The sequence below is a fragment of the Ambystoma mexicanum genome, chromosome 6p (genome assembly GCF_040938575.1).
Source record: "Ambystoma mexicanum isolate Mex_15411 chromosome 6p, UKY_AmexF1_1, whole genome shotgun sequence".
NCBI classification, from domain to species: Eukaryota; Metazoa; Chordata; class Amphibia; order Caudata; family Ambystomatidae; genus Ambystoma; species Ambystoma mexicanum.
In genome coordinates, this window is record NC_090935.1 from 252145651 (window position 1) to 252166491 (window position 20841).

At 47.5% G+C, this 20841-nt stretch overlaps 1 protein-coding gene across 4 annotated transcripts in view; it reads right to left on the reverse strand.

Annotated features, from left to right (window-relative positions):
• MYO5B (myosin VB) overlaps positions 1 to 20841 on the reverse strand; it is a 1432615-nt gene that overhangs the window by 987022 nt on the left and 424752 nt on the right. For all 4 annotated transcript variants that reach the window (XM_069626964.1, XM_069626962.1, XM_069626965.1 and 1 more), the window contains exon 3: positions 14158 to 14329. In XM_069626964.1, the coding sequence (XP_069483065.1) occupies positions 14158 to 14329 (172 nt within the window). The remainder of the gene's footprint in view (positions 1 to 14157; positions 14330 to 20841) is intronic.

Genomic DNA, 20841 nt, shown 5'->3' on the forward strand with positions numbered 1-20841 from the left:
TACGCGTTTGTTGTTTGCGCGCACTTTTATGCTGTGCGCGGGCGCGGGGCGCCTCCGTGTGGGCGGACTCGTTGGTTTCCCGTATTCGGGTGTCATCGCGTGTGATCGGAGGGAAGCGAGCGTACACGCGATTGGCCTGGGTACGTGTGTTTCGGGGTGCGCGGGTAGTTCCACACGCCATTGGGCTGGGTACGTGACGCCATTGGCCTGGGTACGTGTGTTCCGGGGTGCCGTGAACTTTCACACGCGATTGGCTGAAATCCACGTGTGTTCTGTCATCACGTGCAATGAGGGATACTCCCTCGCACGTCACGTCACAGACACGCTCACGCGCTGAGGGCCTTTGGTCCAATGAAAATGCGTATGCGTGCAGACGCGCTTACGCGCTAAGGGCCTTTCCTCGAATTACACGCTGACGTGCAGAATTTTCACGTGCCAAATCACTCCGTATCAAGCTGGCCACGCGTAAGCACACGGAAGACCACGCTCCTGCCCAGAAGGCCGAACTACTGCCCCCCAGAGCCCCGAGCACGCTCCCACCTGCCATCTGCTGCTGCCTGACTGCCTGCTGCCCACGTGCCCTGCCATTTGCTGCCTGCACATCAGCCAGGGGTGCTGTTGGTGTGACCACCCCTGCTGGAACCAAAGACTCCCGACTGGGATTCCATCGCTCCACAGCCCAGCCCCAGGACCCAGTTGCCCACCCACTCCTGCCTCTGGGGTTGTCATGTCGGGGCAAACTCCATCTGTGACCACTGACAACCCCCGGCCAGAGAGGCAGAGGGGCACCAGCTTCAGTGCCACCGAAGGTGGTGTCCTGGTGGAGCAAGTCCTGGGGCAGTATGATGCCCTCTTCGGAAGTTCCCGTGCCGACAAGGAAGGACGGACTCGGATCTGGACTGACATCGTGACTGCCATCAACGCGGAGGGGGTGGCAGTCCGCGACTTCCAACATGTCAAGAAGCGCTGGGAGGACTTCAGGTCCAGGACCCTGAACAAGGCCCGGCGCCTCTTGAAGGCAGCGGATGCCAAGGGGCGCCGGGGCCACTTGTCGGAAGAACAGATGGGGGTCCTGAAACACATATCCCCAGCGCTCCACGTCCAGGTCCTTGAGAGGCAGACCCGTCTGGAGTCGAGCGGTGAGTGTACATGCATCCTGATTGTGAGCAGTGCGTGTGGTGATTGTTCAGTAGTGTGCAGGTTGCACATCTGTTTGTATGGGGTCGAGTATGGGTGCGGGTGTACAGGTCCGTGGGGCTGACACATGCGAGGGCTGTAATGTGTGAGACATGGATGGTGCCTGTGTGTGTGGGCTTGCATGCCAAATGCAGTTGTGTGGGCACACAAGTTTGTATGAATGTGTATGTGAGTAGACATGTCCGTGATGTCACGCATGTATGTTGTTTTCAGCTGCATGTATCAGCGCTGTGTACATGTGCATGTGTGTGTATTTGACAAGGGTGCAACAGTGATGCAACATGGATGCATGTGACAGTGGTATGTGGAAGCCTGATTGGCAGATGTGACATGGATGCCCGTCTGAACACTGCGACACTTGGCAGAGGTGTAGACATGCATGCAAGTGTGGTGGTGTGTGTACATGTGTGGTGCACTTCCTGTGTTGCATGTGATGTCTGGCTCACCTTTGGCTGCTCATGCTGTTGTATGTGTATGGATGGTGTTGGCAGTTGCGATATGGCTGTGGTATGGCTCGTGTGTGCGAGTTGTAATGACATGTGTGTTGGGGATCGTGATGACATGTCTGAGGTTTGCCAATGCCACTCATGTACAACTGTCATGTGTGTATGTGTCCATTGTACATTGCCCTGATGCGTGTGTTTTGTTTCTCCCTGTCTGCAGCGTCAACTGATGAAGAGGGCGGAGAAGGTGCTGTGGAGCACAGCAGCGGGGATCCCACCGCCAGCCGGAGACGCAAGGCCCGGCTCCCCTCCCATGTTGTCATCTCGTCGGGGAGTGAGGAGTCCGGTGCCGCGTCCCAGGCCGCAGCTGCCGGGGGGAGGTCCAAGAGGCGGAGGTTGCAGTTGGACTCCTCGGCAGCAGAAGGGGCAGCTGGGACCCCACAGGGCCCAACGGGGGAAGATGGCACAGAGTCATCCAGGTTGGTGGGGGGTTTGGTGGAGGAGGAGGCCGTGCAAGCACCAGAGACGGGGTCTGGGGGTGGGGATCCCACTGGTGCTAGTGGTGCAGTGCAGGACCAGGGACAGGAGGCAGCACAGGCCGCCGCGGAGGTGCCTGTGTGCAATCCTGTCCCTGATCCTGTCCCTGCATCATCTTGCACCAGCAGGGATGCCTATGTCCAGACCAGTTTTCAGGCAGGGGATGAGCTGACGTCAACTGGCCTTCCTCTGCCTGCGGACGTGGCTATCCAGGCCCGGGTTGAGCCTGTCCTGGCTGGTGTGGCGTTGCGTCAACGGGCCATGCGAGGTGACCTGCAGTCTTTTCATGAAGAGACTGCACGTCATCTCGAATGGCTCGTTGACCACGTCAGCCTGCTGGGACAGGTCACCCAGGCCGGATTCCTCCGTCTGATGGGGCTTGCCACGACCCCCTCCTCAGCTGGACCCCCTACGCGCCAGTCGTCCTCTGTGCCATCTTCCCACCCATCAGTCACCTGGGTGCCCTGTGGAGCTGCCTCTGACGGTGCGGCCAGGCTGGTGGAGGAGGCATCCCTGCCACAGTCGGGAGTCGGACGTCCAGCAGGGGTGGCCACGTCAACGACTGCACCCCAGCCGGCGGAGGATGTGCAGGCAGCAGGAGGCAGTGCAGGGGCAGAGGCACAGCAGCAGCAGCACCATGGTGGGAGCCATGAAAGCTCGGGGCCTTCGACATCGGAGGGGCAGGCATCGGCCGGAGGGCAGGAGGACCCAGGACAAAAAGTGTCTTCCGTGTGGCAGCGGTTGGGCCACGCCATAGATGCGGAGCGGCAGCGGGCGGAAGAGGCACGGCTCTCAATGGTCAGGGCGGAGAACTCCATGCAGAGGGCCCTGAGGCGGGCCGAGTGCCTCGAGGCAATCCGCAGGGGTTTGGAGGTGGACACGTCGACGGCCCTGCGGACCCTCGGGGCCATGGAGGAGGACCGCCTCCGGGACATTGAGGAGGAGTTCGATGATGCCCTGGCCCGGCACATCCAGAAGTGAGCCGTGGAACTAGCCCGCTGCCCTTGTAAATAGTTATGTAGGTAGTGTTAGGTTTCATTTTTGTTTTTGTTTCATTTGGACCTTTTGGACATTGGCCACATTTTTGTATATATTTTTTTTATTAGTTAGTGTAGTTAGATAGGTTTCCTTTATTTTGTTGGGATAATGGACCCTGGCTTCTTGCATTGTACATAGTTGTAGACTTGTACATACTTTCTTTTTTTTCACATTCTCCATGGATCAATGGCTTTTATTTTTATTTCCCATTGGATTTTGTTTTGCGGACATTGACTTTGTACAACATTACTTTGGATTTCAATATATTTTTATTTTTTTTATTTTGAACGGACATGCTTCTTTTCATTTTTTTACATTCACATTTCTGTTTCTTCATTTTTGATTCTATTCATGTTTCCTTTAATACATTATTTTTTTGTTGAACTTCAATGTGTGGTATCTCATTGTTTTCATGCATTTCATGTTATGTGTTTTGAGATTCACTGACACCCATTGGGTGTATGTGAGGGACATGTGTTTGTTTCGGAACTTGCAATTGGTGTTCTGTGATGTGATTGCAAATTATGAGTGGGTGGATGCAATACTCGGGTGGGTGTTTTGCATTTGGGGGCTGACCATAGAGACCAGGGTTCTGGATTGTGATGACATGTTGGGTGGGGAACATGAGTTGGACATGGGTGGGGGCCTGGTGGAGGCTGCCCCTGCACTGCTGGGGGGTGGGGGTGCAGGGGGACATGAGTGGGGGCCTGCTGGGGGGTGGGGGTGCAAGGGGACATGAGTGGGACATGGTTGGGGGCCTGGTGGCAGGTGCCCCACAGTGCTGGGGGGTGGGGGTGCAGAGGGACATGAGTGGGGGCCTGCTGGGGGGTGGGGGTGCAAGGGGACATGGTTGGGGGCCTGCTGGCAGGTGCCCCACAGTGCTGGGGGTGGGGGTGCAGGGGGACATGAGTGGGGGCCTGCTGGGGGGTGGGGGTGCAAGGGGACATGAGTGGGACATGGTTGGGGGCCTGGTGGCAGGTGCCCCACAGTGCTGGGGGGTGGGGGTGCAAGGGGACATGAGTGGGGGCCTGCTGGGGGGTGGGGGTGCAAGGGGACATGGTTGGGGGCCTGGTGGCAGGTGCCCCACAGTGCTGGGGGGTGGGGGTGCAAGGGGACATGAGTGGGACATGGTTGGGGGCCTGGTGGCAGGTGCCCCACAGTGTTGGGGGGTGGGGGTGCAAGGGGACATGAGTGGGACATGGTTGGGGGCCTGGTGGCAGGTGCCCCACAGTGCTGGGGGGTGGGGGTGCAAGGGGACATGAGTGGGGGCCTGCTGGGGGGTGGGGGTGCAAGGGGACATGGTTGGGGGCCTGGTGGCAGGTGCCCCACAGTGCTGGGGGGTGGGGGTGCAAGGGGACATTAGTGGGGGCCTGCTGGGGGGTGGGGGTGCAAGGGGACATGAGTGGGACATGGTTGGGGGCCTGGTGGAGGCTGCCCCTGGTGACTGGAGGGGTGGGGGTGGTGGGAGACATGGGTGGGGGCCTTGTGGAGGCTGCCCCTGGTGACTGGAGGGGTGGGGGTGGTGTGAGACATGGGTGGGGGCCTGGTGGAGGCTGCCCGTGGTGACTGGAGGGGTGGGGGTGGTGGGAGACATGGGTGGGGGCCTGGTGGAGGCTGCCCCTGGTGACTGGAGGGGTGGGGGTGCTGGGAGACATGGGTGGGGGCCTGCTGGGGGGTGGGGGTGCAAGGGGACATGTGGCTTGGCTGGGGGGCATGCCCATGGTGGATGGGCTGCCTGCGGGACATGACCAGGGGTGCAGGGTAGTCCCCTGTGGTGTGGGCTTCCTGCAGAGGTCGTGGAGGGGGTAGAGGGGAGACCTGGGAGGACCCACACTGGCAATTCACCTCTTCAACTTCCTGCACACCTCCGTAATACACTGTCCCACTCGCACAGGCCCAATCGCGTGTAGGATTTCTCGCGCACCCCTGAAATCCACGTACCCAGGCCAATCGCGTGTAGAATTTCTCGCGCACCCCTGAAATCCACGTACCCAGGCCAATCGCGTGTAGATTTTCTCGCGCACCCCTGAAATCCACGTACCCAGGCCAATCGCGTGTAGAATTTCTCGCGCACCCCTGAAATCCACGTACCCAGGCCAATCGCGTGTAGATTTTCTCGCGCACCCCTGAAATCCACGTACCCAGGCCAATCGCGTGTAGAATTTCTCGCGCACCCCTGAAATCCACGTACCCAGGCCAATCGCGTGTAGATTTTCTCGCGCACCTCTGAAATCCACGTACCCAGGCCAATCGCGTGTAGAATTTCTCGCGCACCCCTGAAATCCACGTACCCAGGCCAATCGCGTGTAGATTTTCTCGCGCACCCCTGAAATCCACGTACCCAGGCCAATCGCGTGTAGAATTTCTCGCGCACCCCTGAAATCCACGTACCCAGCCCAATCGCGTGTAGAATTTCTCGCGCACCCCTGAAATCCACGTACCCAGCCCAATCGCGTGTAGAATTTCTCGCGCACCCCTGAAATCCACGTACCCAGCCCAATCGCGTGTAGATTTTCTCGCGCACCCCTGAAATCCACGTACCCAGGCCAATCGCGTGTAGAATTTCTCGCGCATCCCTGAAATCCACGTACCCAGCCCAATCGCGTGTAGAATTTCTCGCGCACCCCTGAAATCCACGTACCCAGGCCAATCGCGTGTAGAATTTCTCGCGCACCCCTGAAATCCACGTACCCAGGCCAATCGCGTGTAGTATTTCTCGCGCACCCCTGAAATCCACGTACCCAGGCCAATCGCGTGTAGAATTTCTCGCGCACCCCTGAAATCCACGTACCCAGCCCAATCGCGTGTAGAATTTCTCGCGCACCCCTGTAATACACGTACCCAGGCCAATCGCGTGTAGAATTTCTCGCGCACCCCTGAAATCCACGTACCCAGCCCAATCGCGTGTAGATTTTCTCGCGCACCCCTGTAATACACGTACCCAGGCCAATCGCGTGTAGAATTTCTCGCACACCCCTGAAATACACGCTCCCCGCTCTGCGTTTGCTGCTGCCCTTTGCGCTGGATTGGGGATTTTGATGGCTTTTCCCTGCGCAAGGGGCGTTCTTGGGGGCGTAACTGACGCTGCTGCAGGGTCGCTGCGCCACTCTGCGCCACGGCTGGTTGTGGATGTTGGAATCCATGAATACGCTGTGCGCCTGAATGTGTTTCGGCGCACGCGGCTGGCGCAGACTACCGCACGCGCACACTGTGCGCCAGCCGCGTGCGCCACTTGTGCGCCGAATTCTATGAATTGGCCCCTCAATTTGGGTTGACAAGATGTAATGTATATTATGCTTCACATGCAAAATGCCAGCAAGTGAAAAGAAAAGGCCTCTTTGTTTCCATGGATCACCAGAACATTTTATTTAGGCCCAAGGCAGATATGTTTGCTTGTTGTTGGGCAGATTTCACAAAGGACTCCCCCACTGAAAATCTGGCTGTAAAGGTCCAGAATCCATGGACCATTTGGTCTTCCTGGCACCACTCTCCCCAATTGTGGCATTCAGTGACTACTTCCAACATGACAGCGGGAAGTGACATGCAACGGTCTAGTGTTCCTGACATCGGTGTCACTTCCACTCCTGCTTCCTGTTTCGGTTTTGGTTTTGGAAGCTGCTGTTGCGTCTCAACGCTAGGATTTATCTAGCTCAGCGCTGCAGTAATTATTCATGGTTCTCATTGTTCGTCGTGTTACCCGTTTTCCCTTGCCTCCCCGACTCCTTCCTGGTCTCCCTGCCTGGCTCCTACCTTGCTCTGGTTCTATTTGTTGCCTACTTACTTCTTCTCTGTTGAACACCAACTTGCTCTTGTTCCTCTGTTCTTGTGCTGCTGTTCTGCCTATTCTTTGATCCAGTATTCCTTCTTTGGTCCAGTCGGATCCTGGATTCCGCGCTGCTCACCTCAACCAAAGAATACATATCAACAACATTTGAACTGCAGGTTGTATTCTTCTCCTTGTGGAGATTTTTCCTGCAATCCTTGGTGGTGTCTCCAGAGGATATTCTGCCAGTATCCTTTTTGGGAACAGCCAGTGTAGCTTCAGGGGAAGCTCATCCATATCTCCAGGATTCACAGACTTGACGCAAGACACAAAGAACTGTGTCTCCAACCAATGCTGCATGCCAGAAACAATAGGTGAGCCCTTCAACCCAGGAGTGCGACAATGGATATTTGCATCCCATTTATTTACAGCTGAAATAAAGGGTATCCTGCTAAGGGTGTTGAAAACAAACTTTCCCCAGGCCAGTTGTTTCTGAAGGCTCATTTCTGTGAATGGCAAAGGGTCTAGCGAGTGCTTGACTGGAATGTGTGAGGAGCTGCAATCAAGAGAAGCTGAACTCTTAATAGAAAATACGTGAAAATAGGTTTTTAGGATCTAAATGGTGGTCCACTTCAGATAACAGGACATGATGCCAGATGTCAGCAGGGCCTTGTGACATCACAGGGCTGGCCTAGCTCATTATCTGCAGTGGGAGATCTCTGTGTAGCTGATGTCTTCCAAGCATTTACGACTGGCAGCCTATCAACTTCAATCAACAAATAGGCTAATAAAATCGCAGTCCAGGAAGCTCTGGTCACATGCTGGCCAGGAATGTCAAATGTCCTGGAGGAAAGGGAGCTCAGATTTGCATAACATTGCAATTTTCCATTAGTTTAAAAGGACTGTCATAACAAGCATTTTTCTCAGCAACCACAAGTCCTATTGCATTCATTTGTGTGTCATTTCTAAGATACATTTCTGGTGATTTTGTTGAAATAAAGTTCATCCACCTGCAACTTAGGAAATTGTAATGGCAAGCTGAAATGTGTTCCTGGCTGCTCTGAACATATACCGAATTTAATAGTTGGCGGACTGGTGCATGTAAAATTAGGTATGTGGAGAATACTTTGCATGTTCCTAACTATTATGCTTTTTGTATAAACTGTGTAAAATTACCACATGCCTGTGCAACATGGTGCGGACCCGGCTGCCATTTTATTGAATTTCCCTTGATTAGCTGAAGCAGAAATTATATCTATATGGTTGCTAGGCATAGATGGAAGGCAAAACAGCAACAAAAAAACAAGAGGCAGAGGACCAGGCAAACCGACTGGACAAAGAGGAAGAAAAAAACAAGGTGGGGGAGACGCTGCCTCAACATCGGGAAAAGACAAGACGGAGAGGCTAACGTGCTCTGGGACCAAAAAGTAATGGACATTTCTATACAGACACCAGACATGTTAGTAATTAACTTGTCCCAGTATCTCCTTGGTACTCAAGAAAGGAAAGTACTCCAATTGGGCCTCAACTTCTGCCCATCATCAAGCTACAACTATGCAGGCACTCGTATAGACTTTGATAGATATATGAGAAAAATAAGATTAAAAAAATTCTTTGCAACCAATCCTCCACCAAGAATTCCTGAAATCAACACTCAGGGATCCACAAATATCTCCATTCAGGATATGCAGACACTACGGAATCTTGAACATCTACAGTCTGAGAATGATGACAATCTGGATGTCTTGGATTATGATTGACAAGCAATGAATATAGATACCAGCTGGCCAGGCAAAACCGAACTCAAGGCTAAATCAAGATTTAATCCGGTTTTCAACCCGGGTGGACATGTTGAAGCCTTCTAGGATTTGGTGATTAGTGATCTCAAGAAAATAAGGCATAAATGTCGTAAATCTGCCAATAATTTAACCTCTGTCCAATACAATACCACACAACACTTGGCAGCACAGACTGACATCATTATTAAGCCATCGGACAAAGGTATTAATATAGTTATTATGGATCATGCTAGCTATATTAAAGAGGCAGAAAGACAATTACGTGATAGAAAATGCTATGCCTTACTCACTGAGAATCCCTCTGCAGATATGCATGAGAAACCTGGGAACCTATTACTAATATGGAAGATAAAATGCATCTTAGATGATGATATTTGCAGGTTTTTACATCCTAAGTTCCCTGTTTTCCCTACCACCTACTTTTTGCCTAACGTGCACAAGAGCTTAAACAGGCCCCCAGGTAGACCAATAGTGACATTATGTGGGGCTCTGTTGGAACATATTTCCAAATTTATTGATGCAACTCTTGTGCCTTTTGTGACAGCATTACCCTCTTATTTGACACTAAAGACTTTCTAAGTCGGGTGGAGGGGATACCTTGGGAATCAACTGACTTGCTCACTTCACTTGATGTAGTTTCCCTTTATACATCGATAAGACATGCAGATAGACATAACGCATGTCAGCATTTTCTACACACCAGGTCTATGAACTATTTACAACATGGCCAAATGATTTTAGAAATGATTAGCCTTTGCCTAACCAATAATTGCTTTCTTTTTAACAATTAATTTTTCATCCATGTGCAGGGAACTGCCATGGGCACGACATTACCCCCCTCGTATGCTAAACTCACCATGGGCTGGTGGGAGAAGTTTGTGGTGTGGCATCCCAATAACAATAGATATACGGCCAAAATTGTACTGTGGCTACGTTATATCGACAATCTTTTTCATCATCTGGGATGGTACTAGCAGAGAGTGGCTGAACTTTGTTGAAGTATTGAATCTTAATGAGCTAAATTTGTGCTTTACTGAAAATCACAGCCAGACCAAAACTGCATTTTTGGATGTTCAAGTAACCGTATCAGAAGGAGAACTTGCCACAGAGCTTTATAGAAAACCAACTAGCTCCAATATTCCACTGCATGCTAATAGCAGCCATCCTGCATCTCTGAAATGGCGCGTTGTGTATGGGGAATTTGTCCATTTACGACATAACTGATCTAAAATGTATACATTTATTTCAGAATGCACATACATGGCACAAAAGTTAAAATTCCGAGGCTATCCAAAAAGGTGTTGGAAAGAGCATATTTGAAAGCCAGAAATCTGAAGCACTGTGCACTTTTGACTAATAACACCATCTTGCATGACATTTCTGAAACCACCGATGTTAGGTTGATCTTGACCTTTGGTCAAGTAGCACCAGACATACGCAGACTTATGCCTAAACACTGGCATGTTTTCAAATTGGATGAACATCTAAGCACATTGTTGGGCGAATGGGCTAATATTATGTTTAGGAGATCCACCTCATTACGTGACATGCTAGTTCCCAGTTTATGAGCCCCATATGTAAAACAACAGAAAATACATGGCTGAAAACTAAAACATTGGGGTTTCACAAGTGTTAGAAATGCAAGGCATGTCAATATGCTACCAATACATCCGATTATCTACAACCTGTTCTCAATAAAACAATAGAGATTAAGACTCGCATAACTTGAGAGACAGAATTTGTAGTATATATACTCAGGTGCCCGTGTAAGAAATGGTATGTGGGGAGCACGAAGGGCAAACTTAAACTATGGTTGCTCCAACATATTAGGACATTAAAAAATGCTGATCCTTCATACCCTATGGCAGTGCAATTTCAGATGAAACATGATAGCAAACTGGATGGTTTCTCATTTTTTGGCTTACAAACAGTTCTAAAATCACCAGGAGGCAGTAATCGAGAGCTTCTACTTAGACAACTGGAAACCAAGACCATACTGGGCTTTGAAACTAAAAAGCCACAAGGTCACAATTTAGACGAAGAACTGTATACCTATCTAGGCACCTGATAACATTTGAGGGTATTACTAATTACCTAGTCGGCATGCCCCGGATATATCATTGTTCTTGTCGGCAACTAGTGTGAATTACTATGTTTTCTAGTGCCTTGTTCTGACCAGAATACCAATGCACTTGCTGCTTTAGTTTTTGTTTGTTCAGATGCATTAAGTGAAACATTTATTTTAATTCATTTATTGCAATTATATTGTATAAAATTATTTTTTGCAATATGGCTTTATAGCATGGCAACACAGGAATACGGTTATCGTATTATCACATTTTTGCCTTTATAGACTTGTTGACTGGCATAATTATTAATCTTATTATTAATCTTATCTATAACTGAGGTTTTTACTTATTGATGATTGTTTTTAACCAAGGTGGAATTATAGGTAGGGCGGATAGAGATTTCAAATGTAGTAGGCATTAGGCACTTTATTGGTAAATACTTGAATGCACTTTGCACTTTATTAGTATTACAATTCAGGCACTATGCACTTTATTTGGTTCAAATATGTGCATATTTGCACTAGCATATTTGCACAGATATTATTTGTCCTGGGTAATCAATAGGACTTATCCCTATCATAGCCCGACCGCCCACTGCCAGATTCAACTACGTACATACTTTAGATATTGACAGCTTACATTGGGGTTTTTTTCAAGAGGCTGTACCGATTTCTTTTTGGGGTACCATTGCACTGTCATACGGCCATTGGATGAGTCGCATTAGACGCTCAACACAATAGATGGTAAGACATTTTATATGTTTTTGAATATATATTTCTATGGTCTTATGATTATTTGTGAAAAATACCCCCAATATAACCCAGTAGTTAAAAATATTACAAAAATGATCAACATATTTCCTGGTACGGACATGCCATTAATTGCATTTGTTTGTTTGTTTGTTTTATTCACTTTTGAACTATAAACACAACTTCTCATATGTTAAGCTGTCAGAATTGCATGTGCTAAAATGACTAATTTAGTAAAGCAACATAAATGCCCAACTGAAATGTTATGTACGAACCATAGAGCTGTACGTATACTTAATGTCCATCATTTGTGTCCCCGCTGAACCACGTGAACAAGCGGTTAGAGTACCGCAAAACATGTCATCCTGTTATTAGGCTTTTCTCTTTCAGCACTGTGCTAAATAAATTTAAAGTGCTAAGTGGAATACAGTCTGCTGCCTGTTTTTGAAATTCGCTGAAGAAGATTTTCATTCTTTGGCTGCTCTGGGAGTGCAGGCCGTCTTGGTTGCATGTACAAGTTACTAGCGGATTTTCTTCAATACATATATATATATATATATATATATATATATTATGGCAGATACTCATAAATTATCAAGTTTTTACACATAACTACTTTTTACCGAAATGTTCACATGAAAATAAAAGCGGATTTGAAATGGGAGTTACCATATTTCTACTCTAGACTCCTAAACCAATACTTAGAGAGAGGCTGGACTTGGGGGAGTAGGGGGAGAAAGGTAACTGTCCAATCCTGGTTGCGAGAATCCTTGCAGGGCACTGTCCAATATTGAAATCCTGATGATGTCATCACTGGTATATAGAATGGATGCACTATGACAGAAGGGGAGAGCTGCTAGAAATTACTATCTGACAGCCGCAAGGAGTTTTGCTGAAATTGCAATCGGGTGGAGCTGTCTATTGCTGGGGAGACCTAAAAGCAGAGTGGGCCCTATGGGGAAGGTCTGTGGACCATCCTAGAGAGTGGAGTGACGAGACCCTTACCCCATCCTCCACGAGGATATTGAAATGCAGCTGACTTTCCTGAACTTTAAACAGAGGTTTTCAATGTAAGTAGAATGGAGCCATTTGGAACCAAAAGGTGGGGGAATCTGCTTGCCTCAAATCATTTCTCTTTATAGTTGGTGGGGAGGCAAAACTCTATAGAACCTTAGCCTTTTTAACTAAAAATATTAATTGAATTAATTCTCCATGGAGGGACACCACAGGGTGATTTTTGTTGAATTTAAAAATTAACAACGCTCATTCCCAGTGTGCGCTGAAAACTATAGACTGTAATGTAATTAGGTACTCCTATTTGTCCTTTGACCCAAACATCTTTAATGAAGAGATCTGTCTTAGTCAATAAACTAAAATCCATTTTTTCTGTCCAGCTTCCCGAAAACAGGCCTTTAAGTGGAGCGGGGTCTAAAATCCAAAATTCCTAAATCATCCCAATGTTTCTGTCTGACTTCCCCAACCCAGACGAAAGCAGGGGCGGTCTGAAAAACAAAATGCTAAATCACCCAGTGTTTATTTTAAAGCAAAAGTGTGGGTGAAATAATAATTGCCATATCCATTTGTGCAAATCTGTAAACCAAGCTGCCAGCCTTGCTTCTTAAGCACACAGAAAAATCGATATTGCATAGCATTGCATATGTTAATTGATTTTGTTCATTGGCCAGTGTTGATTATTTCTTGAAGTGAAATCTGTAGAAAGTAAAGTATTGTGATCTGAGTTTTTCCCAAAGGGCTTGTGTGATTTATTTATTTACTAAGAAGTTTAATTGAGAGCGACAAAGAAGGTGGTGTGTATAGTTTAGTGTGATCTCTATTAACTATAATTTGAATAAATACAAATATATTTCCTGTACACCAGTCTGGTTCTTGTCTCATTGGTGCAACAGGGGGAGGGATCCAAGGGGCATGATATGCATCCGAAACAGGGCTGAATAAAGAATTGACATTAAACAGATTGTTGTGTGACACCTTGATTAGGAAGGGAAGGAACTCCCTGGGATGAGGGTAGCCTCTCAATACATCGTTACAAATAGCCACAGCTTAACGTGCCATTTTGAAAAAGTCATTTTCTTTTTTTTTTGTGTTAATGTCTGCACTTTCATATAAAGTGTAACCTTTCCGAAAAAAGGTATTGATTTAATTGACTGAACATTACATAGTGAAATACACAATAGATTTATATAGCAAGACACATAATGGATTTGTGTAATGAAAGACAGTGGACTTATGTATGGTAAAAAAACACATTACATTTCCCAGCTTTTATTCTGCTATCAACCAGAACAATTCAGGAACAGAACATGTTCATACCCTTAATCATGTAAAATGTGAAAGCTTTTTTCTCAGATGTATGTGCAAAACAAAATGTGCATCTAGAACAGAGCATTCCACCGTGTTGCAGGAATATACCCCCATCCTGCCAGGGGATGCGATGAAACATCCTGGTACTGAGCGCTCGTGTGATGGTGCCCCATCTTGCGGTCAATGAACCCCATTTATTATAATAGATGGTACACTACCCGAATCCCTGAGCTTGCTTACCGCAGTAGGTGTAGATATGGTTCGACTCCAGGAAGCGGACCTTTAAATTATGTAGGACCGCAGGCTCGTGGAGATAGCTGAGAGCAGTCAAGTCATTCTCTCCCACCAGAATGTCCGGATTGCGCAGGAAGGGGAGCTGGTTGCCTTTGGGACCAAGGGCATACTCGTAGAGCTGAAGAAAAAGAAACAAGAGAGAGGGTTGGGTTTTAAAATGGCGCTAGAACCATCGAGCAAACCAAATTCCGTTAGACTGGGAAGACTTGGTCTGTCATTCTTGAAGGCTGAACATTCAAGCTGCTTCCCAATCTGCAAAGGGTGTTTCAGGGTAGATTGATACAAATGCTATCAAAAAGGATATTTGAGAAGGATTGATCAGCAGATAAACATAGACACTCCATTTCCCATTGGAGTACTGCTTCTCGATAGAGAAGCCACGATAAGCAACCAAAGAAGCACATGACTTCTCAGTAAAATAATATATATGGTTTTCAATGAAAGCTTTACTAAGTACATAATCTACAAAGAGAAGGGATGGCGCTAAAAACAGCAAATTAATGTATTTGCTGAGGCTAACCAGGGGTGTTGCTAGGTCTGGAAAAGATCTGGGAATATGCTAATGTCGGGTCTGTTGGGACACGGGGCTAGCTATAGCCTTTTGGCTGTAGCCGCTGAGCTTCTATCCGGGCATACAACCAAAAGATCTGGGGCTATTGCCCTCCTCACCCCCCCTAGCAACGCCAGTTCAGCTACTATTTGAGGGGAGATCTGATGGTCCATATAATGTTGCATAAAGAAAGTCACCCTAATCATGGTCCTCGGGCCACTCTCAAAGATCAAGCATAGAGTATAGAGTGAGTAGGCACAAATCACATCTGGGATAGCCCTGTGTATGTGTTCCCTCCCACAATGAGCCTAGCTCTTAAATTGCAAGACCCCTATAAAGTGTGTAGCTCATAACCAATTTTGCCTCTTTCAAAAGCGCCCCTGGGGGATGTGGGGAAGGGGTGCAGAAGGTAGATCATCTCATGTGTGCTCAACATTCTTACTTTCTTCCTTGTGGTGGTATCTGCGGGCCAGCACATGTTGTACAATTTGATCATGAGTCCAGGCAACAGGGATTCAATGATCTGCAAACCAGGAAATGATCCCTTTTGAAGGTGTCAATGCATCACCAAAGCCGGCCCATGCAGTATTACAGACGATGCATTGCAATCTGGGACAAAGAAACTGTCGAGTGGCTAGCGGGTGAGTACCTTGAAGCCGAGGGCCACCACCCACACTGCGATGCTGGTCTTACAGGCAGTATACGTGGGCGCTAACAAGGCCCTCACTCTATCCTTGGCCTAGTGGCTGGTCAACTACATGGTGACTCCGACACTGCTCCATGGTTCAGGACCATGAAGTGCAGGATGCCCTTAAGCGGCAGAAAAATACCTGACAGCGGGGCTCCACTCTACACATTCCTTACAAGCACACCCAATGACAGATGAGCGAACTAGACTTCAAAAGGAACCCAAGCAGCCTCATTGTACTGATAGGTATAGGGACACAACAGCGAGCCGGCCGCTGTTACCATGATCCACTCAGCCTGCAAGATGGTGGACCAGCCTTAGGAGCCCTCGTCCTCCAGAGCCCAAGGCAACCCAGAGGAATTGACACTTTATTAAGAACGAATTAAGAGGAGGCGGTATCAACAAACTGAGACCAATCACACGCTCTGTGCCATTACCCACGCCAGCTGTCACTCAAACCCTTAGACCCATAATCAGGGAAAGAAGAGGAGTATTAAAGGAAGCCCAGGAAGTTAGGAGGGTATCAGGTAATATTATCCCCATACATATGGTCGCAATACATAATGTCGGCGGGAAAAGGTTGTGGCGACATTATATATGGTGACCATATATATGGGGTCACGGGGAGCAGGGGTTGCAGCGGTGTCCCCCGTTACCTTTGAAAGAAAAAAGGATTTGAGGGTTGCGGGGGTGTCCACTGCATGTTCAATGTAACAATGTCCCTGCAAAAAACAGCAATTTTTTGGCGACTATTTTGCATGGCGACATTTTTGAAGGGACATTATTACATGGAACCGTTAGGAATTGGACGGCGTAAGCAGAGAGACAGAAGGAGAGAGAACAGAGAAACACAGAGGAGTGACATGACAGAACAGTGAGATAGAGAGCGAATGAGAGGGAGGAGGAATGGGAGGAAGACACTCTATGAGAGACAGGAGAGAGAGGTTGGGGATGCGAAACGCCGAGGGAGAAAGAAAGGAGAGGTGGAGGAGGTGCAACACCTGGAGTTAGCCGAAGATGGGGACTACCAGCTCGCAGGGGGGAGAGGAAAAGAGGGAGGAGAGGAGGTGAGGAAACAGAGGGAGAAAGGACACTATAGGAAAGTGAGGAGGGAAGTGACTCCCTTCCCCCCATGGAGAGAAGGCGGTACGGTATTTAGCTGGACCAAGAAGCTGCTCAAAGTCTGGTTTAGCAGATTGCAATTACAGGGCCAGAGATAAGTCAGAGAGTAGTACATGAAAATGCAAGTAAAGGCCTGATTGTGCAGTGGCTACCTAAAGGCTTACCTGAAGGAGACGAGATTTCCAGTTCTGCAACTGGTGCTAACGGGCCTGACATGAAACTGCTGTCAGAAAGCTCAAGGGTGCCGGGGAGGCCGAACCCGGAAGCTAAAGTACAGATGAACCAAGGTGACATCCTGGTAAGCTCAGTGATTACCAGGAAAGACCATGCATTAAAAAGCCCACACATTGTAAGTGACTATTTGATCTATTCAGGGGAACGAACCAGAGCTCCGGGAGATATGGAGGGACTCGGAGATATAATCCTAAAGGCAGAAGAAAACCCCATATGCAGGTTATTTTGGGTGTCACAGTGGTTATGGCAAACTAGGATAGTCATAGTTTGTTTCAAGTCTTTTGTAGATTTTGAATACTTGCACTTGAAGAAGGGGCATCGTCAAGGCTTCTGCGTACATAAGGAACGGCCACAGATATGCACACGTTTCAACCCATGGTAACTTAACAGCTTCGGTTTTCTTCAGGAATTGTAACGGGGTGTCCTGTTAACGCATCTGATTATTCTTGGGTTCAATTTACTGCCTCTATTTATCTGGAGAGGGGTTCATAGTTACAGAGTAGCACTAAGGAGCCGCGCTCGTAACGTCCATATTATTGGTCTGTTGGAATTTTTATCATATGCAATAATAATTTTGTTTCCTCTAAAGTCGATGTTTTTTTTCTAAAGTGTAAACTTACTAGTTGCTACTGTGCAGGACGATCTACTAGGAGCTCACCAGATGCTTGCTGCAGTTCACGGCCCTTTGCGTACACACACTTGTATCCCTCTTTGGTTATCCTATGGCGTGTGATACGCAAATTGATGGGTTTGCTATTAAACGTATTTACTGTACCTGGGTGAATTTTTCTTAGGGTTCTAGAATGGCTCTTCAAATACCAGTGCTTCCCCCACCCCTTCTTGCCCCAGGGATTCCCTTTTTGGTCTGGGTTGCCCGATCCACTCAGGTACATGTTGGGGATGCCGTTCATAATGACACTTCGTGTTAGTGCAGTTGTACGATCGGAATGACACAAGGTCTAGTAGGATCATTTTTGTTACGCCTCATCCCTAACCTTAACCCCCTCCCACCACCTCCTCTTTTGTCTTGTGGCACCTTCAACCACTATTTGGTGTATAGTTGCATTATTAATTCACAATAAATAAATAAAATAAATCAATGGGTTATTGTGTGTATAAATATAGGCATGGCCAATTCATGTGCCCCTTACAAATACACCCAGCGTTTCAAACTAATAGGAACTTATCTCCTGCATAATTCAAAATCCCTTGATAGCATTTCATAAAATTCAGCATGAAAGCCATAGGTGTGAAACATGTTGGACTGGGGAGACCAAAAGAGGCCCTGGAAATAATTTTCAAAGTGGCCCCATATTAGACATTTTCAGCAAGCCAAACCCTTTTCCTAAGAGAACATTTGGAAATACCAGACAACTTCTCGGCATCAGAGCCGATATTGTTCAGAAACAGGCTGTCAACCCAGAACCGGTATAGTATATACCATTTATTAGAAATCCCTCAATCACTGAATTTAATTTTCACTCAATCTCAAAGGCTGAATTAAAATCCATCATTGAACAATTTAAGCCTACTAAATGTAAAGGTGATCCCTGTTCCTCCCTAATCATAAAATCCTGTCCTCCCCCACTGCTAAAAGCTATTTGCACTTTTGTGAATGCCTCCTTACAAGAGGGTTGTATTGCAGACAACCTTAAAACTGCCTGGATGACCCCCATTCTTAAGAAGCACGGACTTGCCCCAGACAATCCACTTAACTATCGCCCAATCACTAACACACAATTTCTTCTGAAAATTCTTGATCAAGTTAACTATCGCCCAATCACTAACACACAATTTCTTCTGAAAATTCTTGATCAAGTTGCGTATTCACAAATTGCTTCCCATCTGAATCAGCACAACATCCCAAATACCTACCAGTCAGGTTTTAGGCAGGGATATGGCACAGAGACCTCCCTTCTAGATCTGAAGTCACATCTACTCGCTAATATGGATAAAGGCTTGGTAACTCTTCTCGTGTCCTTGGATCTATCCGCGGCTTTTGATTTGGTTGATCACCCCATTTTGGTAGACAGAACGATGGAGGTGGCCTATTTTTCCTCTTCTGGTGCCTCATGGATTAACTCTTTCCTGGCCAATAGACAAACTAGAGTCTGTATTGGGCAGTCCGAGGCAGGCCCAATTCTGGTTCTCTTTGTGGTCCCGTAGGGTGCCAGTACCTCCCCCTGCCTCTATAATATCTATACAGCTCCCTTTGTTAAGATGCTTGAGGAAGGAGGTATCCCATTCTCTAACTACACTGATGACACCCAGGTTTTGGTAAAACTATCGGGTGTCCATTCCCAGGACGAACTAGAGTTTAACAGAATCTTATCTCTCATTGAAAATTGGATGATGGCCAATAACCTTGCGCTAAACAAAAGTAAAACTGAGCTCATGATCGTGGGCAATACAAACCACCTTGCCAAATTGGATCCTATGTTTAAATCATTCAGGTTAGGTCTAGTTGATATCTCCCCCCAACCTAAATTAAAAATACTAGGTGTTGTTCTGGACCAATCTCTTAACATGAAAGCTCATGTTAGCAGTATCATCTCCGCCTCTACTTACTATGTAAAACTCTTGTCTGACCTGAGACCTTTTATCTCGCAGGCAAATGCGGAGACCATAGCGAGAGCCGGATTAGGAAAAAACGATTTTAACAGACTTCAAGTCGTCCAGAATGGATCGGTCCGTGTCCTTACGGGCTTGGCTCGACGCGACCACGTCTCAGACGCCCGACGCTCCTTAAACTGGCTGCCAATTGAAGCCAGGGTTAGATTCAGAATCCTCACAATGGGCTTTAAATGCAGGCACAGCATAATGCCCAAATATCTGCTTGATCAAATAATAGACAAATCTAATCCCAGGGCTCTAACATCCAGCAATCAGAACCTGCTATCTCTACCACGCTGTAAACTTAAGAAGGTGGAGAAGGGGGCGTTTTATATGGCAGCCCCATAACTCTGGAATTTACTTCCCCCTATGCTTCATCAGCAACCCTCGGTCATCTCTTTTGAGAAAATCCTCAAGACCCACCTCTTCTATTAATCAACACGTTGTATTCATCTGGCTGATCGTGCACTTTCACATTCTTGCATTGATAGTCTTCTCTTTCTGACTTATCGCTATCTTCCTTTATGTTTTATGTTTTGTTTTTGTCATGTCTTTCCGCCCTCATGCCTCAGGGTTCACGGCTGAACGTAATAAATTGAATAATAATAATAATAGCCTACTGGGAAATCTCCACAGTTCCTTGTAGGCCAGTCCACCACTGTATGTTAGGGCCGCATGCTTTGCACACGAAGAATGAACACCAGCGGCTGCGTTCCCGCTAAAAACTCTCCAACAGTGTGACCCCACCCCAATCACCCGCGGGCATTCTAAAACAAAATGTCCAATATGCACAACATGTAGCAGTCCACCAGTAGAAGAATAGCGAGCAGAGGACATCCCAGTGCTGTTAGAACATATGCGGTGCCCACATGCCAAGCTCCAATGGCCCGGACCCAGTGGCAGCTGGCTGGAAATGAGCAGCGGGGTGCACCCCCTTTCCGAGTGGGGCGTTTGTTTCCAATAGACATTTTCTAAACCTTGTAAAATCAGGTGAGGTTAAGTCTGCCCGGCGGGGGTTACCAGCTCTAGCAAAGTGTAATCTGTGTGATGACTGCCAGATGCAATCACTGCATCATACCCTAATGTTGCGCAAAGGAACACCTGGGGCCAGATTACAGAAACTTTGCACCGGTGCAAGTACAAGGTTTGCACGGTATTACCACTGGGGCAAAGTTTGCCCTATTTTAAAAGACAATGGGACACATTAGAAAACTATTGCACCATGACAAGTGCAGTTTGGCACCGTACAAGCACCCGGGCAAAAAAGATACATTTTCACAGCATCATTGCAACAGGGCAACGTAGGGGAAACTTTGCCATAAATAAACATTGAAAATGTATCTTTTTTGCACTGGGGCAATTTTTGCTGTGTGCTTAAACCCTACCAAGCTGCCCTTGTCATGGTGCAATAGTTTTCTAATGT